The sequence below is a fragment of the Nesoenas mayeri genome (genome assembly GCF_963082525.1).
Source record: "Nesoenas mayeri genome assembly, chromosome: 1".
NCBI classification, from domain to species: Eukaryota; Metazoa; Chordata; class Aves; order Columbiformes; family Columbidae; genus Nesoenas; species Nesoenas mayeri.
In genome coordinates, this window is record NC_137541.1 from 26,586,999 (window position 1) to 26,614,931 (window position 27,933).

Genomic DNA, 27,933 nt, shown 5'->3' on the forward strand with positions numbered 1-27,933 from the left:
GAACAGCAGTTCCATTCCTTTTGCTTTATTAAATATTCTGTTTATTCTCAGAAGTCAACCAAGTCTTTATTAAAAAAAGAAATACTGTGTTTGGGAAGACATTTCAACCTATTTAATGAAATCCTTTATTATGGTGGTTTGCTTTGGGTAATTTTTTTTAAGTACTTAGAGGACTTGCATGAGTCACTTGCACCAAGCTGGGGAGGTGATGATTGGTCTGTTAGCAGGGATTTACCATATCTATACTTGAAAGAATGGGATGTGCCTAAAGCAATGGTAACCAGCTTAAAATTGTGTTTAATAACATCTAAAATGTAATTGCTGGTTGTTGACAATTCAAGGAAATACGGGTTAGATAAGGAAGGAGATAGATGTCACTGTCCTTTGTTCAGTTTCCTCACCATGGGTGGAACCATTCATGGCTGGAATTTCTGTTGTGAATTCCCTCGCTGCCCGGCAGAGCCTTTCAGAAGGAAGGGTGCTGGTGCATGTTTGCTTTGTGTGATGTCATTTCAGGCTGCCATCAAAATAAACACTTCTACTCTCTAATTTGCCCATTCACTTGAACCTGTTCCTGCTGTCTCTGTTATGCAGGATTGAGGACTTATGGAGTCGCAGAGTTGAATCAGATCAGCTTGCCCCAGGATAGAATATCTAGTTTTCAGTGAGGACAGAAGGCTGATCAGACTTTATCTGCTATTGCATGGTCACCAGGTTTGATGGAACATAGTGGGGAAGAAATACGGCAGGAGGAAAAGAAAAGGATCGTTCTTTCTGTGATGTTCCTGGGGCTGGATAGATTTCAATGGGAAGCTGCCCTTAAACTCCACTGAGTAGTGTTGCTCTGGAAATGTATGTTTAATCTTCCTCTGGTAATAGCCAAGATTAAATCTTTGTCTTTATCTCCCATCTCCTATAAACACACTCAGGAGTAAATGAAAGATATTTTACTTGTTCTTTGGATATTTATGCATTGCATTGCACAGCAACTACATGAAAATAAAATCAAGAATCCAAAATTTGGCAAATTGAAACATAATTTCTGCTGTGACTAATTAAAAAAATCACCATTTCTTTCTCTTTTCTAGATTGCGGATTCTAAGGATGAGCTATCGATGTTCAATAACTCTCAGAACAGTCCTGTATTTTCAGCAAGCGGTACTAACTCAAGTAAGACAACAGCACAAAAGGTGGGTGAAACTAGTTTTGTAGTAGGATACAGAAGGTGCCTTGAGTTTCTCCAAAATCTGAATTCCTGATGGGATACAAAAAATTAGTGTTCCGGTGCCCTGTTTATTGCAAAAATAAACTGTTGTAATTTTTAGGAAACTTGCTGGACACACCATGCCAAGTTTCTTCTATGTGTCTTAATGGAAGCTAAAGATTTATTAAACAAACAATGGTTGTATTTGCTTCAGTTTTCATGTTTACATAAAGCCATCTCCCTAGGCCAAGCATTGTTAGCATTACTTTGACATTATAAGCTATTTGCATCAGACTTTGAGAGAAATAAAAGCCCCGGGTTCATTTTTTTCCCCAATTAGTGTTATTCAGTAAGCTTGCAAAAGCGCAAAACTTTCTTAAATTCTTGATGTAAAATTACTGGCTCGTCTTCTATTTTTGTACCTTTTTTGTGGTGTCAAAGTTCTTGATGACAGACGTTTTGAGCAGACATATTACCAGAGCTTGTGAAGAACTGCATATTCTCTTTTTAAAAAAGCTATTTGTTGTAATATACAGTTGTCATGCCATATTATTTGTGAAAAGTCAAAAGAAACGCTATAAGTTGGGTGATTCTGGGAAAAGATGGTCTAAATGTAAACAAACTTCACTAACGTCAGAGCAGTTTCAGTGGGAAGATAAGCCGAATACACTGAAAGTTATAATAGGTCCGCTATAATTTCTTCTTTTCAGAAATTGAAATGTTTATGGGAGCTAACTTCCCTACTAAATGTGAAAATGAAATTATATCCTACTTAGTTCTAATCCTTTGGATAATACAGTAAAAATTATGCTTTCTCTGTTACACTTTTTTCCCTTTTCTTTCTTGCTCGTCGTGTTTTCGCACATCAAGATAGTTTCTGAGCACGCAGCTCCAGGGCAGGACCTGCGCTCTGTGCTCCCTCTGTTCCCTGACAGGGTCCTCGAGAGTCCAATCCACACACTTTGTGGACTAAGTTGTTTCCTAGAGATGCTGTTTTCTGCAGGTGCGATGAAGCAGCCCAGAAAACAGCTTAACTTGGACACCTAGGCATTAAAAAAGCTAAAGCTGGATGGCATAACTTACCACCCTTGCCATCCTATCTTTTCATGTCCAAATAATCAAGATGTTAAAATGTTTTCTGTAATTGTACTTAAAATCCAGAGAACAGTGTCTGCTGAACAGAAACAATTTTAACATTGCAGATCCACATTTAGATACACTGCTTTTGAATATTTCTCTACATATATTAATTTCAGACATTCCAAATCAGAGCTTCCCATAGTAGTGATGCTGGATCATTTGTAAGTCAGCTGGCCTACCTGTTCCTATTGTAGATTTCTCCTAGTGATTTGATTCCTTTTAAAATTCCTTCTGACAACGTAAGACACAACTGTCTTGATTTTGGATGTAGAAAAGCTAAGCTACCTTTGAGTGTTTTCAAGAACTTGGTAAAAATACTTCCTACAGAATAAAAAAAATAGTCTGTTTCCCAGAATGTTGGCCAAGATGAAGGAAACACAACCCAACCTTTTGCAAGAGGGGAAGAAGGTCTAATCAAATGACAAGCTTTGATTCTAGATTTAGTCATTACAACAACAAATGTATCAAAAATCTAGGTGAGCAGAAGTCAAACTTTTAGAGGCAATTGTAACAATGATAAACCTGTGCAGCTGCAAGAGCTGATGTCTGAAAAAGAGCCCGAGATTGGAAAAGCATCCTTTTCCCAAAATAAATAGAATTCTACAGGTAGCAAAAGCAACACTGCATCAGCAGAGGAGAGCTTATCAACAGCAATGAGACAAATTACCAAACATACCCACAATTATTCTTTTTCTAATTGACGAAAAAAAAGCTTTCACGTATGTGAAGAAGAAACAGAAAACTGGGATGGAAAATCTTTGATCCAGGATACAGATTGATAGAATCAAGGCTTAATAAGGAATAGATGTGATGAACAGTCAGTTTTCATGCCACCAACCTTTATGTGAAGAGCAGTAACTGATGGTGAAAACAAACTTTTAAATATTGCAGCCCAGAGAGTAACGTGGATTCAGCCCATGCCAACAGTTCAGTCCTCATTCTCTTTTCTGTGAGTGGGAGGATGGGCATCGCTCATGAACAATACATGACAGTGACCGGCATCAAATGGCGTAACTAACCTTTTTCTCCTTGACTATAAAGGCACAAAAAGTTACAACATACCCAGCCTTGGCGCTCAGGTGTCTAAATTTGCACAGGGTCAATATGGCCCAGTTTTTAATAACGTGGCTTCTTAACATAAATAATTTGAGATGCTAAAATCTAATTTATAAGAAAACAATCTGTAAGATTATGGATTAAAATGTAACTATCAGAAGAGGAGGCTTAGAGGTGAGCTCATCACTCTCTATAACTACCTGAAGGGAAGTTATAGCCAGGTGGGGATTAGTCTCTTCTCCCAGGCAGTCAGCAATAGGACAAGGGGGCATGGGCTTAAACTCTGCCAGGGGAAATTTAGGCTGGATATTAGAAAGAAATTCTTTACAGAGAGAGTGGTCAGGCATTGGAATGGCTGCCCAGGGAGGTGGTGGACTCGCTGTCCCTGGAGGTTTTTAAACTGAGATTGGACATGGCGCTTAGTGCCATGATCTAGTAAATGGACTGAAGTTGGACTTCTGTGATTCCGTGATTTCAACTTCCATTCTTGAAGTATTATTTTTGTTGTGGTTTTGTCTCCTTGATGGTACAAAAAAATAAGTATCTTTATTCAAGCTTTAAAGCTGAATTTTCCGCTCATAACTACCTACATTTCCATTTTTTCCTTTTTAGCTGTGGCCGCAGCTGTCATTTTTTGCACGGTAATGAAAGAAAGAACACGTATCTTTTTTTACTTGAGTACTTCTGAAATTGAGACCTCCGAGAAGGAAATTTAAGTGGGTTTTTTTTCAATGGCAATGCAAAAACCTCACTGACTTATTTTGATACTCTAAGTGTCAATGATATTTCCTTTCAGTCAAAGAAGGAAAAACACGCCGTAGTTCATTCACCAAGAAGCTGCCATATTAAACTGCAGAAAACTGGAAATAACAAGGGTTCCATGGTGCTGGTGGGTTGGTTGGTGAGTTGGTTTTTTTTCAAGTCAAAGGACAATAATGATTTATACAGAAAATGCTTGTTTTGTTTAATCCTAGGGTGGAACGCGTCCTCTCAGCAGCAGCCGAACTGTGGAAAGCAGCAACAGTAAATCAAAGCCAGAGTTGGGTGTTTCAAGAGTTAAATCTTTTCTTCCTGTTCCTAGAAGTAAAGTCACGCAGCCTTCTCAGAACACTAAAAAAAGCAGCAGCAGCAATACAAGGCAAATAGAGGCAGATAATAACATAAAGAGAGATTTGGAATTTGCACAAAAAAGAACAAATAGAAAAATCTAATAAATAAACCTGCCTACCGTTCAATTATCTGTGTTCATATAATCTCTATTGCAAAGAACCAAGTACTCAAATATGTAAATATTTTTTAAAAAGAAACTGTTTCCCTGTAATGTAAAGTTTGTACAGGACCACAGGTTTATTTCTATGTAAATCAGCTGGAAATTATATTGATTTAAACTTCAGAAATGGGCAGCTTTGCCACCTTCATAGGGGTTTTTTTCTTCTTTTATTATGAAAATTACTCATTTAAATGATAACATTCAGGGGTATTACCACATGATTCTGTTTGTGTATATACTGTACATAAATATATTCTATTAATTTCATGTGTTAATCTGCATTCAGATGAGTTGCACAATATGTACAGCAATGGCTTAAAGCTATTGTACATGCATTTTAAAGACATTTTTATCTTCACTTAATGAAAAATTAATGGAATGTGGCAATAACTAAAATGATTGGAAATGCAGATCAATTACTTTCAGCTACAAGCCATATTAAATACTTTGATTTCCTCATCATCTGCCTGCTGAATTGTGACTTTGTTTCTCCCAAGCTTCTCTTCATCTAGAACATCATGAATTTCTGTTATAACTTTCATCTTTTAAAAAAAGGAAAGAGATTGAGAAATTAAAATGCAATAAAGATATTTTTCTCAGACTCTTATTCTTCGGTAGAGTTGAAGAAAATGTGGTCATTTATTAACTTAGTTTGTCTTGTATACTGTAAAAACTTTTATATATGTCATTAGTGTTTTTAAAGTATCCGAGGAATAACAGTGTTTTACAGAAACAGAGTTTACTGAAAATGAATTTGAGCACAAGCTGAACCTACAGTATTATCAGAGATAATGTAGTAGCGGTAACACGAGTTACTATGTAATTATCCATTTCTATTGTGGATTTAAGGTGTAATTGCTGTGAAATGATACTTGAGTTGCAGTTCAAATTGAGTCTTTCTCACATTTCCGCACTGCAGCGGTAGCTGATGTTCCCCGCGGGACAGTTCTCACAACAGGAGCATTTCCCCGTCCCTCCTTACGGAACGACAGCTCCGCCAGCTCCGCGCTTGTGAGCTGAGGGGAGGGACGGCGGCTGGTCTGGTAGCTCGGCCGGCGGGCAGAGGGAAGCGCGGTTTTCTGGAGCTCAGCTCCCTCCGACGCGCTGTGGGGGACAGATGGGTTTGCGAGGCACGGGCAGCAGCGCGGCCATGCCCGTCATTTCCAAAGTGGCGTTTTTCTCAAGAAAGCCTGGAAGAGGCGAGGATTACCTACCTGTTTGCTAACACTTCACCTTTATATGTAAAACAATCATCCCAAACTCACGTCAATAAAATTTTTTGTACCGCGTACTGTCTGTCTTTCTGTCGCTTTGTGTGTGTGTGTTTCTGTATCAACTAGTAGAAGCTTATTTCTGTAATCATTTCCCGCACGGTATATTCAGAAAGTACCGTGTCTTCAGTAATCACTGTTTTATTAACACCTCAGTTTCTTGTGAGATAGCAATACAAAACTGAACACGGATGGTTTCTCTAGAGGTGGATTTTTTTTCTGTTGCGGTAGTTTTGGTGCTGAAAAGCGAGATGCTCCCTTTGCAGTGGGCTCTTAGCAGCAGAGCCAGCTGTGAACCGCTCGGGTCAGAGAGATGGGCCCCAGCGCCTGGCGCCCTGTGTGTGCAGCCATGGGGTGAGCAGCGCTGTGGCAGCCCGTGTGTGGTTTGCATGCTGAGTAGGAGCACCAAATGGAAAACGTTTTGTGTAGTGGTCACACAAGTTGCATCATCAGGATTTGTAATAACGGTTTGTTTTGTTTTGTTTTGTTAAGAGCTGTAAGAAAAGAAAAATCCTGATATGCTTCTAAGCTAGATTTGTTCTACATTGAAAATACACCTTGCAAATGTCAGGCCTCATTTAGATCAAGAGTGAGCTGTGTGTTTCTGTGTGGGAAGATATCAGTGGTGTCCTAAAGCATGTTTGGAGACCTAATGTAAGAGTCTCTGTATTGTCTGTGAGAACCAAAAGTCTTCTGTGCTGTACTTTGAGTATCTTGCAGAAGACAGAGTAGCTGTGATCATCTCTTCATGGTTTGGAAGTCAGGTCTGTATTGCTAAATTTAGCATTGCCTTTCAGTGCCCTCGTTATCCCTTCTTTTCAGCCTGCTGTCCTAATCTCTCTCCATCTGCGTCTTTTTACCTGCTTTACTTGTATCTGCTCTCATTTTGTTTGTCTGTCTTTCAGTTCAACGCAGTCTGTGGCCTTCATAAATCTTTAATCACAGGGCGTGGTGCAGATCTCCTAATTGAATCTTATCTTCTGTAGTAACTGTAAAGCTCTCCTTAGGCCATAACAGTTCCTGCCCTCAAGTGGTGAGAGCCTCATCACCCCACAGTAGTTGGCGTGTGAACGCACCGGCTTCTCTGTTGGTTTGTCACTTGGGCTGTGCTGGATGGTGCAGGAGGGAAGCGAGAGGCTCTGTCCGTGAGCCCAGGGCTTCGCTTTACCTTCCGTCTCTTGCTGTGACGCTACAATCGGCGCTCCTCGTGCCTGACTTGTCACAGCAACTGCTCTCATTTGGGGTTAATAATGGGCAACATCCTTCTCCTCTGTTCCTCCCTGTGTCCTCAGCAGAGAGGCTGTGGCTGTGGGAAGGTGGAGATACCCTGTCCATGTGAAGTACAGGGAAGCCCCAGAGGCTGCATCCATTCCACAGGCCACTAGGTCAGTGAAAAGACTTCTTGTTTAACCCCGTGACTACACTGTGTTCCTTTAGATGCAACCATGGGAACTTGAAAGATCTTTCTTATTCACCAATGACTTTGGCAAATCCTAAACACTCCAGCTCTCTGCTTCAAGCGAGTCCTGAAAATAAAACCTTTCAGCATGTTTCCCCCAGTTCTTAGTTTTGCAAGAACGTGGAGTTTGATCCTTAAAATAATGTCTGAGTCCATCAGACAATATTCGCCTCTGTTATTCAGCTGCTGGGCATGAGCTCCAAAATGAGAAGTGTGAAGAAACAGCTCCATCATTCAACAGAGGCAGCAACGTTCATCAACAAGGGCAAAATCAGAGGGCCGGCACTTGTGAGGCTCATCTCTTAACACAGCTCAAGTCATTTACGAAACAAATCAAAACCCTCCAGCTTCCCAGTAAAACTGGAGCAGCAGAATAGTCTCTACAGAATGGTCTTTACAGAGAAGATACCTGTGGAAGGAGCCAGTCTAAGAAAGCCCATTCTCTCGTTTAAGCTTTGATCACTGTGAGAAGGAGCCTATTGAGAAAGAAGAGAAAATAACAGGCAAGAAAAGATTACGTATCACCTGAAAATCTCCAGTTGCATTGAAAAGGGTTATATTTTGAGACCAAAGTAAGTCCTGTGAACAAATTAGTAGCAATATTGTTTACCCTAGGAACAGGGTATTATTTTTGGAGAGCATGAGGGCTTGTAAATGAAACGTGTTACTGTATTGCATCGCACATTGCTTAATTTGCAAGGTTTTTAGGCAGCAATTGTCCATTAGTGAACAATTACACACACAGTTCTAAAGTGATTTTTTTTCCAGATGTTAAATTACAGCTACGTAATGGTAGAACTAAAATACCAAATCTATGTCAGAAAGAGGAGAAAAAAAAATTAGATTATTTTTTCGATAAATAAAATGCAACAAGTTAGTTCTGAACTGATCTCCAACAATTAACGCCAATTCCAAATTAATGTTAATGTCAGGAAATGTTTTAAAAGGCACCTTTTCCAAGAGCTGCCCCATTTCAGGGGAACAAACCTGTTGCTTGAACAGGGCAGAAGTCAAGAAGCGCAGGGGCCATCGAGTGTTCGCAGCTCTGAGGCTGCTGGAATGGGCTGAGGGACAGGAGGCTCATGGAAATGGAGAAAGACTTCGAAATAGATATTTCAATAATAAAATACTAAAGCTAGTAAGACACCAGTTGAGGAACTGTGAAAGCAAAATTGTTTTTTTTGGAACAGCAACTTGATTCCGGTGAGATACTGAGCAGTTTGTGCTCATGACAACTATCAAGCTGTTTGGTTAGTTATTTGTTTGTGTAAGATTTATGACGATGGCTAAATGTGTAGAGTTCAAGTTTGTTTAGGTTAAGCTTGCTTGGCCATTGCTGTCCTAAGACGTGGCTGTACCAGCAGCCTGGCCACCCTTTTTTGTACTTAACGAGAGCCACAGATCCTCTGCAGAGTAATTTCACTCTTTCAATCTTCCTTCAGTGTCTTCCTGGCAGGCTGTAAAATTAAATCTTCATGTGCAGTAGAGTCAGCGTGTTCCTCTCTTTGGCTGTATATTGTACACACGGCTCTCCCTTTTAACATTACAGGTGTGTGTCTTTAATAACAAAGTGCCTTGGGAGTAGTATTTTTAAAAATATGTTTTATTAAAATACAAAGCAAAGTGAAAAATTCTCTTAAATAATGCTCGGCGTGTGTTTAGAAGGTCATCGCTTGTTCTTCCACTGTGCTTGGGTTATGGCCTCATTTTCATTGCCTTTTTCATTTTTTCCTTTGGCTCTGTTTTCCGCATGAACAGCACAAGCAGCTTCCCAGCTTTGCTTCAGGCAAACAGCCCTGGGAGCTGTTGTCCCACCACCAAGGACAAGAACACAGTCTAGAAGGTGATGCGAGCCTCCCAGCCTCTGTAGGGAAGCCAATGCGCCTCTCCTCCTCTTCCTCCTCCTCATGGAGGCAGGTACCAACCTCCCTCCTGTTCCAGACTGAGCTCCAAAGTAGCTGAAACAAGACTTTTGGACTAAAAGAAATCAATCATACGTTCTTGTCCAGCCTTTTCCCACTTGCCCTTGGAGGGCGGAGAGAGAACAACTTCTGCAGGGTGTTCTGCAGGCTGCTCGCTGGGACAGGCTGTACGGTGGGTGGTAGCCCGGTACCGCCGGCAGAGGGTGTTTTGGTGGGAGCTGTGCAGCGTGGGCTATGGGGCGTGGGGTGGTCAGTTGAAGGACCTACTTGATTTTTTTTCCTTCCCAGCCCTTTTTTCTGTTTGTATCAGCAGCTTTCAAATGTGTCCTGTCTAATATGTGCTTCTATTGTATTTACCTTTTCCTTTCCTGAAATGTCTCCTCGTCCGCTTACTGAAACTTGTCGCCTCTTAACGCTCTCAACAATGACCCCAAAATATTAATGCTACTGATTGTGCAAGCGTTGAAGTGCACGCTGATTCTGAGGACACAGTGCTGCTTTTCTGCTGAGCTTTCCTTATCATCTTGTTTATTTAGATAATAGACTCTCTCTCCCGCATGGTTTGTCTGCTCCTCTGAGTGATGTCCTGAAAAAAAGCAGCGTGGCCCTTGGCGCTGCTCCTGGGCTTGGCCACGGCTGCTGTCACGACTTGCACAAGCGGAGAGCTGGCTCAGTGAGAAACGTGTTACACGGTGTGACGGGAACAGTTTGATGGGGTGGAGGGAAAGGAGATGGGATTCAAAAGTGATGCTGTTTCAATATACAGCTGGTTTTCAGGCTGAAGCGAGCTCGGCTTAGTGGTAGAGAGACAGGGACATGGCAAAACTGAGCCTCAAGGGTATCCAGAACTTGCTTCATGGAGGAAAGCTAGCGAAGCAAGAAGTTCACATGGACAGAAAGGAAAGAGACACAGGTAAGCGCCAGAAGATAGATAAGAATAAAATTATATTATGAAGGATCGGATAGGAAAAAAATAAGCCGGAAACAAAACATCTATTTGGAGAGGAATAATGTAATGAGGGACAGAAAAAATGTAGCAGGGGACAGGAAGAGCAGCGGCTCCCAGGTGAGCAGGCAGCCCGCAGGCCCAGGCTGCCGCTGCCGCCGCCGCTGCCTCCTGCCTCAACGGGGCTGTTTTCCACATGGGCATGTGCTGCTCCTGGCAGCTTTAGGGCTCAAGCAATGCAAGAGATACAAAGCTCATTTATAATCACATAAAGAAGCTGAGCGGTGGTGCTGCTAATGCTGGCGGCGGTGGCCTTTACAAGGCTCTTCTTAAGGCACTTTTTGTCCCAAATCACTACCCCTGGGGGTTTATCCTTGAGGAGGCTGGGAGGGACCCAGCTGGGGTGTCACGGGGATAAGATCAGCGGGGCCGGGGCCAGGCCCTGCAGCACCATCCAGTGCTGCCCCGGGGCCCGGCCCAACAGGCAGCTTCTGGGCTGGACACTGGATGTCACCAACTAGTTCTGTAATCAATAAACTGTATTTATTTACAGTGACACTTGTTTTGATAGGCACCAAGGACTGAGGCGGAAGCAGGCAAATAGGTCTGTGGCGGCTGCACTGTGGGGGGTAGATTGTAACAGCTCATACAGGCAGGTTTTGGTTTTATTTTTTTTTTAATTTAAAGAAAAAGAATCTAAAATGTCTGTATTACTAGAATACTTTAGTGCACAAAGACAACACTGGACAGTACCTGGCCTAACTGAGGCTCCCCTCGTTTCTGACAGCTCCATCATAATGCGACATCAAAGACTTGTAGCAAAAAAAACCCCAACAATCCAAATATAAAACTTTTTGTACAAATATATTTTTCTTTATAGTACATGATCACTCTCAAAATACATCATTTCCTTAGTAAATGTTTGCGACAATATTAAAATAAATAAAATATCCTAGAGAAAGTTCAGCTTCATCATAAAACTGCAAACCAGAGGAGTATAAAAATTAATTCCATTATTAAAATTTACTTCTGAGAGGTTTCTTCTTTTTTTTTAGGCCAGAGTGAAAAGCAGGCACAGGCGCCAGACCTGTGCAGCCTATTCCTGCCCCACCGCCAGCAGTGCCCCCGTCAGCGGGTTCTGCACTCATCCTGCTGCGCGGGCCGGCCGGGGCGGAGCGGCTCCGCGGATTTACAAGGAAACACCAATTCTCCCTTACCCGTGGACATGTGATGGATGTTGACCGGCCTGCAAGTCGATAGGTATTCTCTCGTCCTTCATTCTCCCCTGCACACACAGAGCAGAGCGCTGTTATGAAAGGGCGTTTGGCCTTAAGTTGAAATTACAGTCGCTGCATGGAAAACAAAGAGGAGGGAGTCTTCTGTGCGCCTTGCTGAGGTTGGTTGTCCCTGAAGTCATTTGCAGGAAGTGAGTCCAAAAAAGCTTTTTATGTTCTGATTCTTGTATTTTTCACACAGGTTTGATTATTTTTCTCACATTCTTCCTGCTGTCTGGACCTCTCACCCCAGCAAGAACATTTCTAGAAGTTTTCTGAAACAATTATGTCATGTTAGGCAGGTTACTTCTGCTGGCTGTCTCGTTTGTACTGAATTAGAGCAGCTTTCCAAAGGAAGTCTGGTTTTACCATTAAAAGCGGCAAAACATCAAAGGATGTACTAACTTGCACAAGATTAATCATGGAAGGGAAGTAATTCCCAAATGCACATGTAGCCGCTGCTGTGAGCACCTCCTGCACGGTCCCATCTGTGAGCAGCTCCTGCAGGTTCAGAACGGCTGGTCCGGCCACCGTGGGGCACGGCTGCGGGTTCACCGCACACAGAGGGTGCCCGCACCACCTCTCACAGCCTCGTCTCCTGCACCTCTTCCTCCGTCTCCTCCTGCAAGGCAGTGATTTTGGGCCGAGGGTTGCGTTTGCTGGAGTTTCTGTGGTGTATGGGGAGGAGCTTAAGGCGATCGGCATGGCTGATGGCTTGCCTGAAGGAGCTTTTTTCGCTCAGCAGCTTCTGAATGGATTCATACTGCCGCAATTTATTGTCCTCAATTACCTGAAGAAACATATTGCTCTGTTAGATGGGCAATGACGGTTCTGACAGAATTCAGCTGACACAACTAACGGAGCAGGGAAGAGACATGAAGGCGGAACAGAGATCTCCTTCTAACAGAAAAAGCAGAGTTTGCAGTTTATAATTTCTAATTACAATCATAAAAACAGACACTAAAATTTTAACCTGTGGAAAAGGTGCCCATTGCTCAAGTTACAAAGCACCGCTGGGCTTGCTGGTTTCTCCTTGTGACCTGATTTTTACCTGTGAGATCATTTGCTGGAGTCTCCAGGTACCGCGGCATTTTCCTGGCACTGCTCAATTGCCTGGTTAAGAAAGAGTTAACTGAGCAACGAGAGCTGTATGGCAAGCAGAGGGAGCGGGCTGCCAGCGCAGGGCTTGCTTTGCTTTCTCCCCACCACACAAGGAAGCGATGCTGGCCTGTGTTCAACGGAGACAACAGGTTTGCCCTGTAAGGCTGTGCCGGCCCCACTGTCAGGCAAGAGAGGGAAAAATCAGGCTCCCTGGGTGGCACTGCAGTGCCAGCCTGTCTCGGGGGAGGGCACAGGTCTGACAGGAAAGAGCTTTTAGTAGGTCTGTTGCCAAAATGTTGTTTGGAGGGTGGTAAAGCTGCTCCCCGCTGCCTGCCGGGGCTCTGCCCACACAGCGGAGTGGAGCACACGGAGAGGTGCAGCACATCCAAAAACATACAACTTGCCTATGGACCAGCCTGCGTCAACTTCAGGCTGCGTTCCTCCTGCTGTGCTAATACACCCAAGCAAATATACATAAAAAGTGATGTTCCACTTTGCTAATAAAGTGAAGGGCCCCTCTTATGGAAGAGTCAAGAAAATACAGAGGAAGGAACCTCATTTTTAAGAACAATTACATTACTTGCCTTTTATTTCCTTCACTAACCATTTCTGTATAACAAAGAAAATACCCCAGGACTTCAGTACTTTGTCACCTTGATTAAACAAGAAAGGAATACTCAAGTGGCTTGATGAAAGAAATCAGCACTTCTGACCATCAGATGTTGGTCACAAAGTTGGTGAAGGGTTTGGAGAGGAAGCTGTATGAGGAGTGGATGAAGTCACAGGGTTTGTTGCGCCTGGAGGAGACTGAGAAAAGACTTAATCGCTGCTACAGCTTCCTCACAAGGGGAGGAGGAGGGACAGGTGCTGAACTCTTCTTTTTAGTGACCAATGACAGAACCTGAGGGAATGTCAGGAAGATGTGCCAGGGGAGGTTTAGGTTGGACATCAGGAAAAGGTTCTTCACCCAGAGGGTGGTGGAGCACTGGATCAGGCTCCCCAGGGAGGTGTCACAGCCCCAAGCCTGACAGTGTTCAAGAAGCAATTGGACAACACCCTCAGACACATGGTGTGGATTTTGGGGTTGTCATATACAGGGACAGGAGTTGGACTCAATGGTCCTTCCTTGTGGGTCCCTTCCAACTCAGGACATTCTATCATTCTGTGATTCTATGTTTTCTTAAGAAACTCCTCTTCTCCATGCAGCCTCCTATTGCTCAAGAACAAGTGCAGGTCTTTCTGCATTTGCAGTCGCAAAGCTCTGTGAGATGCTGGGATTTTTCTGGAGCTCCAGAGCCAATCAGCAAGACAAGGCATCTGGATCAGCAGCTGGTTAACCTACACAACACAACTTCTGGTTGAAAGAAGGAATCCAGCTCTTCCATAATGTGACTATGATGGCCCACGTGAAAGAGCGAACAGGAGCCTGCTGCCCTTCTGCAGGTGACTTGGTTGCTCAGCTGCCCTGAATGACCCCCGTCAATCCAGCCAACTTCACCAATTCTGCTTGGTGCGTTTTGCACGTTCATCAAATGTTATGAAACAACAGTACACGTGACCACGAGAAACACTCACCAAAAATCGCTGGCACTCCAGCATCGCCTCCAGCCTGTGTTCAGAGAGTATCACCGTGCAGTTGGCAAACGCGTGCTTCAGAGTCTTCCTGATCACTTGGGAAGTTCTGAAAAGCAAACAGGCATCGGCGCTCAGACTGCGTTGTACGTGCCAGCACAGCTCAGAACTTTATTGATGATATTTAATAGCCTGGCTGTGTGTTGTAAAGCTCATGTGCACAGACACCAACACTGCAGTGTCTCAGTGTGCTGCACTTCTGCTGTGAAAGTAGGTATCATCATCATAAAATCAGCCATAAAGCTGAGCTTGTAACTCGGCCTACCCGATCCCTCATGCAGAATTAGAAACATACATTACTGAAATCAGGTTTAGTAACAGACCAGACAAGTTACAGAAGGTCTCTTTCGGTGGTGCTGCCTCACTGTTTTCTTATTTTTATATGAGAAAATAGAATAAATGATCAAAACTTACACAGGGTCCAGGTGAGCACTTGGTTCATCCAGCAGCAAGATTCTAGCTTTGCTGAGAACTGACCGGGCAAGGCACATCAGCTGTTTGTGGCCATGACTGAGGACGCAGCCTCCATCCACAAGAACAAAATCGAGTTTGCCTGGAAATTGCTCAATTACAGACTTCAGCCCAACCTGTCGGAAAGAAAAATGTCAGGAAAAATCTGTGAGATACAGTTACTGCTTACTGTGGGTACAACAACCAATACCTTTCATTTCCTTGCCTTTCATTTCTGAAGGCAAAGAGAAAACATAAATTGATGGAAAGGAGAATCTGGCCTATAAAGACTACAAGCTAGTAGTTGGATGATGTGAAAAGGATTGAAATATTTGACTCTTACAACACGTGAGGATTTATGTTAGGAAGCTGAGAGCTAATGCTTCATTTGTTGGTCACATACAATGAGTCTTGGCAGTTTGACTGAAACACTCTGAGTTAGCAGGCTAGAGAAAGCAATATATTATATTTGAAGCTTTTTATCCAGCAGCAATGTACATCAATAGAAATATTAAGGAAAGTGATTTGCCAAAGAGGCAAACCAGGCCTCTTTGGTTACAAGGAGGGTAAAAAGAAATGACCAAAATTCACATACTACATTACAGCAACAGACAAAACCACTCAGGTCACCACAGCCATTGTTCCCGTGGCTCTGAGAGCATTTCCATCTGCTCCTTTTGCTGCCTCAAAAGCCCTGTGCACATTGTTCGCGCCAATGGCATCACGGGTTTCCCTCTAGCACTGGTGACAAAACATTTAGAGAGGTGGTCGAACCAAGTGAATCTGCTTCATTTGGACCAGAAACCAGAATCCAGCCCAGCAGATTTCTTCTGACTGTTTCTTCCAGTGCTCCCTGCTGCTCTCACTGGGAGATGCACTTTGTACACCTCAAGGCAAAGCTTTGCATCTGCCACAGGTCCAAACCAACTGTGCTCCTTGGCCTAATCAGCATCATTTACGGAGAAATTTTTGTAAAATATGAGAACTAAGAAACATATGTGAGCTGCATTACTCCAGAAGACATTATAAAAAGCAATGCAACTCCAGTGGTTTATGAAGAGCCCCTTGGTGTTTTTAAATATTAATGATCTGCAATTAATTTGCATTCCAGGGGGGGGAAAAAAATGGAATTAGTCCTTTGTGTTTCCATTTTACATGGGAACCATAATAAACTGGGGTGTGGTGGGGTGTCTGTTGAATTTCTGAAAAGTTCATGATTTATTGATAAGAAAATTAAGGCCAGTGCTTTGCCCCTCACTCCTCTTTGGAACACACATCATGTCCTTCAATGAAATTCTGCATATAATGGCTGGAAAAGGTGCTTTCCTCTTAAAACTGCACAAGGTCTCTCCTTGTACCTGTTCCAAACAGCTGACTGCAAGAGTACAACAGCCTCAAAAGTTGACACAAGTCTGACAGATTGAGGTGCTGAAACGTGGAGGCAATAAAACTGAAACACCCGACGTGGGCTCAGACAACACTTTGCTCTCTGCCACTCATTGCAAGAGGCATAAACAGCTGATGCTGATCTCAGCAGGATTCTCTGAATCCTCAGCAGCCAACACGGGGCAGGGAGGAGCCGACAGGTAACTGTCTTTGTGTGCCGTGCTCCTGAAGTTACACTGACTCACTGTCACTAATAAGAGCATGAACTTTCTAAACAATCCAGTCACTCCTCCTCAAAAGTATTTACAGCTCTTTTTCTTTTCTATTTGCTTTGCGCTCTCACCTGTGCAATGAAAACCTCGTTATCACATATGGATTTGCCAAACTCCTTAATGATAAACACTTCAAAATAACTCTTTTTTTTCATGCCCTTGTAAATGAAATTAAGCTCTTAAAAATCCCAGGCTCAGTTCACATAGACAGTGAAAACAATCCTCAAAAGCAAAAGTCGGGATTGTCTTTTTCAAGAAAGGGGACGTGAATCCATACTCTGTTTTTTCGCCCAGCCTCAGAGAAGTGGAGAAGCACAGCACTGAGCACCCCATTGCCCCAGCTGGGACCAGCTGAAAAGCTGCTGGCGCACCATTTAAACAAAAACATCATGATGTTTTTATTTGGTGGTAAATTACTCCTAGAAAGTGTCTACTTTCCTCTCTTCCAAACATAGGGAAGGAATTAGATAAACCCAAAAGACAGAGAGAACAGAGACAGAGTTAACCACCTGGATGGGAAATAAAGAAGCTTTCAGATTAAGTCCCACACTTGTAGCATTTTCTGATACTTGAGACTTGCTATGAACAAGGAAAATGGCACCAATTCATTGTTGAGACTGTATTAATTATGTCATCCCTACCTTGCAAAGGGAAATCTGCTTTCCAGGCTGCAGCTTTCCCTCCCTTACCTCTCAGCTGCCTTTTCTCTGGGCATTACATCCACCTCCTCAACCTATTACACATGATCAGAGCCAATAGGTGGCAGCTGACAACTGTAACACACCGGGTTCAGTTCAACATGGAAACAGAACTGTAAGAATCTGGTCCCTAATCTTGGGGAATTTGAAAACAAAAACCATAAAATTAGAACAAAACTTTCAGGTTCATAAACCCTAATATTCCATGATTCTTATTTTCCACGGAAGAGGCAGCTACCTGGGAAAGGAGCGGGTTCATCGGCCTGAACGCGGTGTTGGGGAGCGCTCCCTCTCAGCTGGCCTGAGAATTGTAATAACTGGGAAATATTCTGAGGAAAGATTTTTCTAAGCTGAATAGAATATATTTCCTATTGCAATAACACCAGTCTTACATCTCAGACAGGCCACAGACTTTACTAGCAATTTTTACACATTTTAGTAGAAAAATGCCTTGCCGACCTTTCGTATATTTGCCAAATCATTAAAACAAGAAAAGATCACAGGACCTTTTCCTGCTCCTTCACTTTTTTTTTTTCTCTCTCAGGGTCACCCCGCAGAGCCAAACACAAAACCTCACTTATGCTAAATCACTGCATGAGGAACCCAGACTGTGCTTTACGGAAGTTTATCTTTTCTTTTTTTAATCTCTCACAAAGGCACCTTTTTATTAGGCAATAAGGAAATGTGTTTTATAGCACAGCATTATCTTTCCTTGGCACTTTTTTTCCTAGACTGTAGATAAATGTAACATATGACAATCATTTGACCTACACTGCACTCTGCTGTAACCACTTCACCAAAGAGATGCAAATAACATCAAACAGTTTTACCTCCTCTGCAACTTTCCATATTTCTTCATCACTCCATTGCCCGTAAGGATCCAAATTCATCCGAAAAGTTCCAGAAAATATGAACACTTTCTACAAGGAAAAGATACAGACACAGGTAGATAAATATTCTGAAACATTGTATAAAGCATTTTAAATTGTATACAGAGAAAGAAGGACCTGCTGTCACTACCAGATAAAGCTTATTGCAGGTTACTATTTTTTTTTAAAAAAAAACATTGTTCCAAAAAAAGTGATTTTAAAAATCCTTGTGTTCTGTTTTTCCTAATTGTCTTAATAAAAACTGAGCCAAACTTGTCTGAAAAACAGTAAAAAATGAATTTCAGCAGTTTTCAGAATAAATTATTTCCTGTATTTCCATTTTGGAATAAGCCTTTTAAAAACTATTTTGATTCTTCATTATGTGAAACATATTCAAACAAAAACAATGACTAAACCAAAGCATGTGTTTCCACAATTTCATTTTGAGGTAAAAACCCCGTTGGATATTTGTCAATATTCAGGGACACTGTCCTAAGTTGTTTTTCATCAATGAATTTCTCATTTTCTATTCAATCGTAGCCAAATATCTACCAGCATCATCCTGTTACCTGACATTTCCCCATGTCCCAGTCCTATCTCAAAAGAGGGTTTTTTCTCTCAGTGTCACTGCGATGTGACACAGCATGATCCTGACTGCAGCAGCACCAACCGCTGGCTGGTATCCAGGGCTTCCCTGACTGCGTGGGCTCCTGCTCCTTCCTCCTGTTACAACAGATGAAGAGGATGCACGTTTCCTGGCACTGGGAGCACATCCGTCTTGCACTGAAGTTTACAACTCAGTTCTGCTTTTCCTATCAGTTTAGGCAAGTGAACATCCCGAACAGACACGATTTTTACCTCTAAAAGGAATGACTCAGACAAAATTAAATATTTGTTTAATCTCTTTTTACATGGGGTGGGTGCGTCAGATTCTGGTGGAAATGAGGTTCTTCAGGGGACACTGAGGTTGCACAACATTTTGTGCAAGATAAAGCCAAAGTGCTGCTTTCTGTGCTGTGAGGTACACCTGCTGCTTGTAGCAGGGAGAACTGGCTCTCAAAGAATGTAAGTGCTTTGTTGAGAAATATTACCATTTCCATACTCTTTCCTTGTACGTACAGAACAAATAACAAGAAGAAAGACTTAAGACAATTATTTTCTTCTCTTTTGTCTTCCTAAAGAAAATACTTATTCAGAGAACGTATTGAAAAGCCAGCAATTCACAGCCACATAATTTCTTGGAGACTTCTTAATCAAAAGCAGTGAAGGACCAGCTATACCAGAGACAATGGCTGAGAGAATATACTTAACAGGTACTTTCCCAGAGATTGGCCACTCTACCACAATTTCCATCTGACCTAATGTGGGAACCTGGCATTCTTTCATCAGGTTTCAAAGTGATTTATACACACATTTACATTAATCATTTAAATATGATTAATTGAAAGTTTAAACATGGTAGAGGAAAATAAATTACATTAATTAATTTGCTTCATTAGGATATGCAAGCCATTGCCAATAACTTATTTGGTGTAGGAGAGAAGGAAGTACCTGATTTAAGAGACCTGCAGTCAGTGGGGCAGATTTCAGTGCGATGATGCGACACAGCTAAAAGTCATTGAAGTACTTTTGGTAGAGATTAGGGGGAAGGAGTAGATGCTTTCCTTCATAATCGTTATTGTTAATAACAATGAATGCTCCAGTGAAGTCAAGCACAGCCCTTTTCCCATGCCCTGCACTGGGTAGGTGACAGGAGTGGGGGAACATATTTGCAGCAGGATTAGATTCTTCCAAGCAGTGGGTGCGGTGGAAATAATAACGTGTCAGAAGTGGGTTTGTTCACACTTTGAGCACCATACCTTTAACTAATGGAATTGGTATTTTCATTTCTCAGTGGTAAAGAATAGTTAACCAAACAAACCAGTTTTAAAGAAGATAGGGCTGAATAACATTCCTGCTGAAGTGCAGCAAGTAGAGAAATAATGGGAACTACTTTCTTTAGAAACTGCTGTTATTCCTAATAACTCTGCTTTCAAGAAGTAGGGCACTGAAAGCAAGCTATTCCCAAAAGTACCATTTTTTTTTTTTACCCCACAAGGTAAATATTTCATTGTCCTGAATTCTGGTACTTCTCTCTCCATTTCAACACCTCTTTCCTCCCAGCTCATTAGAAACCACATAGGGTTCACTTGAGTAAATACAGTGTGAGTCATAAGGGCAGTTTAGAGCTCACTTAAGAAGCAGAAAGAAAAAATCAAAACAAAACAAAAGTTTTTAAAAGCTAGAAGTCAAAAGTGAAAAAAAAAAAAACCAAACAACAAAGTTAATCTTATGGACCTATGTGTTTTTTATATAATATGGAAGAACTGCAAATAAGAAGAGCATTGCACGTGGGAATGGATGGCTAGGGAGACTGGCAGCAAATCTGGAACTGTTTCCTTCTTGGTCACTTGTTCAAATTCACCCAGGATGATAATGGGTTTGATCATACAACAAATAATTTATCCACCCACAAGCAAAACATTTGGGACTATAAATATGGTCACCCCAAATATTGTCAATCTCCACCTCTGAAGAGCATTAATCCCCCCGAGCAGCAAGAGCCTCTGTGTACTGGTTATGGTGTGGGATGCACCCAGCCTGCGGTAATAAGCTTCCTAAGTGATTTAAGTGTTATGTGGAGAACCAAGACCCTGGAGTACCTGAGCCAACGCATTCAGAGGAGTAAAGATCAGTTGACAAAAGGCTGTTAAGGAGTGAAAGTATCCTGAGAGTACCCTGGCTGACAGTAGCTGCTGTTGCAATGAAAGACAAGTCGTGTGCAGGTCCTCAGCCAGACCCATGGACCCTTGATCCCATATGCGCTGGGGCTGGAGAACCAGGGCAACATCAGCTGGAAGCAGACACCAGCTCCCTATACAGAGAAGTTAGAGTAACAACAATATGACCTCCTCTGTTTTGGATATATTATGGCAACAATATCAAGATGAAAGAAAACCAAATTGCTGTGTGAATGCTACAGTATTAGGTGCAGAGTTAGAGGTTTTGTTTTCATAAGTGTCCTTTAGGGACTTTACATTGACATTAAAATATTCACAGACAAGAATAAGAGCATGGTAGAAATGAAGACCTCCTGCAAGTTTTTGGGACCAGTTCTGTAATGTTCTCCCCTGAAGATGCTAAAACCTCTGCTTCCCATAAATCTTACTGGTAAACGCAAGTGCTGTGCTCCTGGCAACACTGAATCCACGGTGCAGCAAACAACCGATATACTGCCTGAAATGAACATGTGAGGTTGTTAGTCAGTGTCCCCAGGTGCTCCCTGCATGGGTCTGGTGCAGAAGCTCCCTGGCATGGTGATGCTGACTCATCTCGATGCCCTGCAGGAACCTGGTCTCTGCAGGACCCTCTGGGGAGTGGGGCTGCCCAGGAGGCTGTAGCATGCAGAAGTGCCCTGGCATGCTGCAAAACAGCCACCCCCATGACCTCCAAAAGTGAACAGCCCTGAGAGGTATAGAGGACATGAAACAGCGCTGGAGACAGACAGATATAGTGAACAAAGTGAGATGGTTACTGAAAAACTGGAACAACAAAGACAAAAGTTGTGAAATTCCATTTCTTAAACAAAATGAAGGAGCAAACACGATTTAATTATTTTTTTGTCAACTGGCAGTTCCACAAACTGTAGTGATCTCATTCTCCATGCTAAGCTTGATTTTAACTCCATAAGAAGTATTTACACGTAGGGAAACAGTGTGAGATCTGCTAGGATGCAGACATCAGAAAACACCAGAAGTCATCCCCTTTCTTTGAGCTAGCAGCACCGCATGGGTCTCAGGTTTCTCATCACTTATTTTAATGGAATATCGACTGCATGTCTCTTGTTCTCCATTCAAAGCCAAATTTCTGAAGGGATTTTCTCAATTTGACTCCATTAAATACTTCAAGATGCAATCTGCACAAGGATCTGTACGCAAAAGAGCTCCAGTGTGTTGAAATCAGATGCAGGCAGATGCCCTCACCTTAGAAATGTAGTGGGGAAACTCTTGCAGAAGAAGTATCAGAAAGGACTGCCCAGAAAGAAGGGATGATGGGCCCTGATTGTACTTCAAACAACCTGTTATCGCTGGAGTAATTGCTCTGTATGAGAATGACAAACATCCTGTACAAGCAGCACTGTGGTCAGGCTGTGCTTCAGCAGCATCGGTGTGTGAGGAGCTACAGGAAGGAACTTCCTTTTGGGTGCTCCAGGAAACATGTTTTATATGATTTACCCCTTCACACCACTGCAATGCACTGAAAGCTAGATTTGAGACACTGAAAGAACCAGGTTTTTGCTTTTGCTCCATCTCAGTGTGAATCTCGACTACCCTGCAGGCCATTGCAGCATCGCCTGCATGGAGCAGACAGTAGTGTGTTAGGAAGCCGTGTGTGCTGTGCAGCTGCGCAACAATGAGGTTCCCACAGAGGCAAAGAACTTATTTGCTTCTAAATTGGGAAATGTAGGGATAAGGAAGAGAAGGAGAGTGTTGGAAAGTTTTTACAAGGTAGCATGCCTCAGGTACAGCTCCCTTCTCCTTGTGTCAGCAAAGCCTCTCCTAGAGATGGCAAATATCCAGGTGTTGCTGTAGGCCAGCCTCCCAGGAAAGGAAAGGCAACCTTTTTTTTTCCCCCCATTCTGAAGCCGTAGGTGAACAGCAAAGAACAAAAAGCTCCCTTTGTTCTGTTGGGAAAGGCAAGGTGGTATATGCAATTTCTCTTCCCTGCTGGGAAACTGCTGGTGAAACTTCATTTTGTTCTGAATGTGGGAACTTTTGAGGCATAATGTGCAGTTCTTTGGCAAGTCTTTGGGACAGGAGCTGTGAGCTGAGGCATGCAAACAGGCTGGCAACTCTTGTGACCTTCCAGAGAATGGAGGGCTAGGACCTTTTGGCATTGATCCTTGTATCAGGGACTTCCAAACTGAAACCAATGTGTAATTTTAACAATGAACTAACAATGCACCTCACTAGCAGAAGGGCAAGTTACACTGCTTATGTAGTAAATGTCTCTCGTACTTTGCTGATGGCTGCGGAGTGATGTTTTCTGTACCATTAGTGACTCTGTAGTGAGTACTCAACTATAAAACAAGGGATAACAAGGCTACATGTTACCAAGCATTCCGTTTTCTCCTCAGTCCACATGTTCCCAGGAACAGCTGGAGATGGAAAGCAGAAACCCTGCGGGGCAACCAGATCCCAAAGGAAGAAAGGCCTGGAGGCAAAAGGATGACTACGGGAGAGAGTGTGAAGTCCCTTCCAATACAAAAAGTTGTATTTGGCTGTATAGGAAAAATGTGCAATGGAGGCACAACTTATACTGGTAAAAGCATCCTTCATCCTATACAGCCATCATTTAGAGGACAACCGTATAACGTACCTATCCTCCAAATTAAATAGATGCAGCTGCATTTGCAGTTCCCAGCACAGCTGCCTTTTTTCATAATTGCAAGCAACTATCATGCTGCAAAACTGAGCCAGCAATAACAAAGAAATAAAAGTTTAGAGGAACAGAGAAGTGAAAATGTTGAAGAGAGGGCAGAAAGGGTGATGACAGGTCCGCTATGAAATGGCAGCTTGCCAAGCAAGCCTCAACTCAGCAGGCAGCGTGTGATCAAGCCGGCTCTTGGTACAGCTCAGGCAAGAAACTAATCCAACCAGTGGACTTGCTACCACTCTCTTGGTTCAGTTTTGTTGAGGGTGCAACTTGGCAGTGAAGAAAGGGTCTGTTCTGGCAAGGTCAAAGTGCTAAAAAATTGCTGCTTTTGAGGAAATTTCAGAGTATGATTGTAGAAATGCACAGAGAGGAGAGAGTTGTGCCTTCTCTGCATGCCTACTAGAAATAAATGCCACTTAGGCTACTGCGGGATAGCATCTGTGGAAGGGAAGCTATCACAACTCAAAATTGATCGTTAAGTAGAAAAATTAAATTTTGAGTCCCTTTTGTATTTGCTCCTCCTTAGACTATTCTTCTTGTTTCAGTTATTTGAGAGTATTATGGTGTTTAAACCCATGTGAGGAGCTGCTTCCTTTTTCACCTCTGAAATGGTATTACTTCCCATATGCTGGGACTGCTGCAAGCATAAATAACATGAAGTAGTGCTCTGTTATACATGCACCACAACACAGTGATGAGAGGTGACAGCTAAAAAAGTGATGAGTCTAAGGTGGGGATCAGCTAGTGGTCTAGTAAAATACAACAAAGGCAATAATTCTGCTAATGGCCTGTCAGGAAAACAGGTGATCTATAGTATCCACATGTTAACCATAATCCGTGATGTAGGGCTTTAGAAAACCGTAGCTGAGAATGCAATTGATTGTATTTTTTTCTTCAAGTGGCACTATCTTATTTTGAATCAACATCCAAACTGTTCAAGAGGTGCAGGGATAAGCAAGCTACAAATGCTAATGTTTGACTGTGCTGTACCTTCCCATCTCTGGAAGAATTCTTGTGAGCAGCATAGATGCCTTCAAAAAGTAAAGTTTGCTGTGAATCATTGCATCCACCCATCCATCCATCCACCCATCCATCCACCCCACTTCTCTTTTCACAAAATCTTTGTGTTTTGTTTCTGTTTCTCAGCATAAAACAACTAACTTCCAGCCTGAGGGTAACTATGGGCATATGGATACAGAACCAATGAAAATAAAGATAATCAAATACACAATAATCTCATTACCTGAGGAATCACTCCAAATGCCTTTCTCCATTGTTGCACGCTGACTGTGTTCCAGGAGACTCCATCAATCTGGATATCCCCTTCTGTATTCAGCAGTCTTAAAAATGCAAAAAGTAAAGTGCTTTTTCCTGAACCAGTTCTTCCTAAAAGGCCCACCTGCAATGCAAATCACAAAAGCAAACACTTAATACTGCTCACATGTTAAGAACAGACCAAAGCAGAAACACCTGAAGATCTCAGCAGTGAAGAACAATCCAAATGGATCTCAACAGGATAGTAAATGTCGTTCATTTGGGAGTGATAAAAGCCTACAGCAAGAGCTGAATGAAACACTGGGCCAGTCTCCTATTTATTTTGAAAAATCTGTTAGTCTACCCTTAGCTGAGAAACATAAATTTGCTTATATATTGTGTACTGATTAATCCTGCTCTTTGTGTGTTTCCCCTTTCTTTTGCTAGGAAGCCCTCTCCAGTAAAACCCCGTGAAGCAGTCAAAAACCAAACAGGGAGTGCACTTGAATCACACTGCTAAGCTACTCCTTTTTCATATAACTGAAAACAGAGGGCCTAACTCTGATCAAACCACGAATTTGTAGTGGGGTAGCTTGAGCCCGAGGCAGTGGCCACAACACTCACCATGTCATTGCCCATACCCAAGACTGAGGGAACAGCAGACCTTTAGTCTAACCTCAGCTCCTGGAAAAACTATGGAGAAGATTCTACTGTGTACTGCCGAAAGGTATTTGAAGAATAATGCAATCATCAGGCACACTTAACATGGGTTCACAAAGGGAAAGTCCTGTTTACCTAATTTGATATCCTTCCATGACAAGGTCAAACACCTTATGGATGAAGGGGAGGTGGTGGATGTAGTTTTTTCCAAATTTTAGTAAAGCTTTTGATACTGTCCCTCAGATCATCCTTCTGGACAAGCTGCCCACTGTGGGATGAGCAAGTTCACAGTGCCGCCAGGTGAAGAACTGGCTGAGGGGCAGGGCTCAAAAGGTTGCAGTGAATTGGGCTACATCTGGCTGGCAGCCTCATCACCCTCTCCAGCTTCCTGAGGAGGGTGGTGGAAAGGGAGGTGCTGATCTCATCTCCCTGATATCCTGTGACAGGATGTGTGGGAATGGTTCAAAGCTGCATCAGGGCAGGTTTAGACTGGACATTAGGAAGCATTTCTTCACCGCCAGGGTGGTCAAACACTGGAACAGACTTCCTAGAGAGGTGGTTGATGCCTCAAGCCTGTCAGGGTTTAAGAAGCATTTGGACAATGCCCTTTATTAATAACTTGGTCAGCCCTGAAGTGGTCAGGCAGTTGGACTAGATGATCATTTTAGGCCCCTTCCAACCGAAGTATTGTATTGTATTGTATTGTATTGTATTGTATTGTATTGTATTGTATTGTATTGTATTGTATTGTATTGTATTCTATTCTATTCTATTGTATTGTATTCTATTCTATTCTATTCTATTCTATTCCACCTCCTCAGCAGAGGAGAGCTCTCCTCTCTCCTGCTTGTGTTACATGTGCTTCCCTACAGGTCAGAGACAAATCCTTTCCAGTTTAAGGAGCACACTACAATTCCAAAAATGCTACCAATTCCAAAAATGCAAAAATGCTACCAAGGTCCTGGGTTCATCACCAAAATTGGATCAAGTTCCTAAATCCTAACCATTGAAAAAAAGACTCTTATTTTAATTGCTCTGCTCCCTCTCTGTACAATACAAAAGTATCTTTCATTTTCCATACTCCACTGCTTCAAAGGATTTTCCAGGAAGTAAATCCACCAGACTGCGGCAGCACTCGCACCTCCACGCTCCAGGAATCACAAGCGCTTCTCTTCCAAAGGCAGAGCGGTTTAGGAACAGTGCTACAGGAAATCGGACTCCTGGTTTCAAAATTTTGCTGCCCTCAAACTTAGTAGATCAAACATTCAGTTGATGTAAACCAAGACAGATCTACCAAGCCTGTCAGAGACTAGTGCTATCCAAACTAGGACTGAAGAGCTGCCTCATGGCATGGAGCTGTCACTGAACCTCCTTTCTCATCTGTGTGGGAGAGTTAAAATCTCCTCTTCATCCACATGGGTCCAGCTCAGGAAATCACACAAGCTGTTCTTCCCACCCCACCAAGGACAGTCCTTCAGCATGAACGTAAAGCAAAGTGTTAAACATCTGCCTAATCGCTGTCCTGAAACTAAAGTTCTTTCTTGGATGCAACCCCAAACATGCATGAAGATTAATTAGAGGTTTGACAATCTTCTAAAGAATAGAGCAGGTTATGGTTTGTTATTTAATAATTCAGGGTGGCGTAGAGCCCTCATCGAACGGGTGAGATGGCACCTCCACCCTCGGTCTGCCAGCACCAGCCGTGCGTTACCCTTGGCACAGGGGCCGGTATTCTTTCGTGCCCCGCTCCACCTGGGTCAGGCTGCCCCAGCACCTGTGCGCACCAGCAAGCTTCCCTCTCCCAGGAGAAGGTGGCAGACAACTTCAGGCACAGGAATACAGCTTGAGGATCTCCCACATAGGTATTTTATTGGTATATTCTGCTTCCCATGGTCAGCAAACATACCCCCTGTGCATCACTGTGCAAAGAGGTGTAAATAGCCTTAAGATTTCTAGGATAACTGGAGCAGATTTCTCTTGCCTTTTTTTTTGTTGTTTGTAGCCAATAATCCTACAGATGAGCTCTTTTTATGAAGAGACACAAGATATTTCTGTTCTTCAGGTAATCTAGATGATTCTTCTGTTTTGTGACAAGTTCATTTAAAAACCTTACTGAACTCAACCTACTCTTTAGTCAATTAATAGATTTGTAATGACAGTTCGATAGCTAACAGAAGTCAGATCAAACACAACAAAACATCGTCTCACCCGCTGCCCTGAACTTATTGAAAAAGAAATGTCTTCCAGCACAGCAGCTCCTCCTTCACTGTATTTGGCCGTAAGGTCCTTCACAGTCATTTGGCCTCCGGATGGCCAGTTCTTCTCTTCCTTCGCATACTTGTTTTCAATTACAAGGGCATCTGAAAGCTGGTTATTCTTCTGTGGCTTCACGTTTTTCATCTCTTCTGTAGGCAGGTCAATGAATTTAAATATTCGTCCAACAGACCGCATCTAGGAATCAAACAAACAGTATTCTAAATGTAATGAATACTTAGCTGTCAAAACAAATTAAATCAAACTATTCCTAATTCCTAGCCAGAACACTGAGTCTCTTTTCTGTGTAAGTTATAACATGATATAATTTTCAAAGGTAG

The 27,933-nt window shown here is 42.5% G+C and overlaps 2 protein-coding genes across 3 annotated transcripts in view; one reads left to right on the top strand and one right to left on the bottom strand.

Moving 5' to 3' along the window:
- The window catches only part of CTTNBP2 (cortactin binding protein 2), a gene marked incomplete at both ends in the record, with an annotated part of 88,537 nt that extends 83,926 nt beyond the window's left edge, over positions 1-4,611 (top strand). The window contains 2 exons of the mRNA XM_080354141.1: positions 1,089-1,190; positions 4,375-4,611. Coding sequence (XP_080210267.1) covers positions 1,089-1,190; positions 4,375-4,611 — 339 coding nt within the window. The remainder of the gene's footprint in view (positions 1-1,088; positions 1,191-4,374) is intronic.
- A 7,514-nt stretch (positions 4,612-12,125) lies between these two features.
- Positions 12,126-27,933, bottom strand: part of CFTR (CF transmembrane conductance regulator) — a gene marked incomplete at both ends in the record, with an annotated part of 84,059 nt that continues 68,251 nt past the window's right edge. For both annotated transcript variants that reach the window (XM_080350238.1, XM_080350237.1), the window contains 6 exons: positions 12,126-12,332; positions 14,219-14,324; positions 14,690-14,862; positions 17,912-18,001; positions 24,669-24,824; positions 27,548-27,790. In XM_080350238.1, coding sequence (XP_080206364.1) covers positions 12,126-12,332; positions 14,219-14,324; positions 14,690-14,862; positions 17,912-18,001; positions 24,669-24,824; positions 27,548-27,790 — 975 coding nt within the window. The remainder of the gene's footprint in view (positions 12,333-14,218; positions 14,325-14,689; positions 14,863-17,911; positions 18,002-24,668; positions 24,825-27,547; positions 27,791-27,933) is intronic.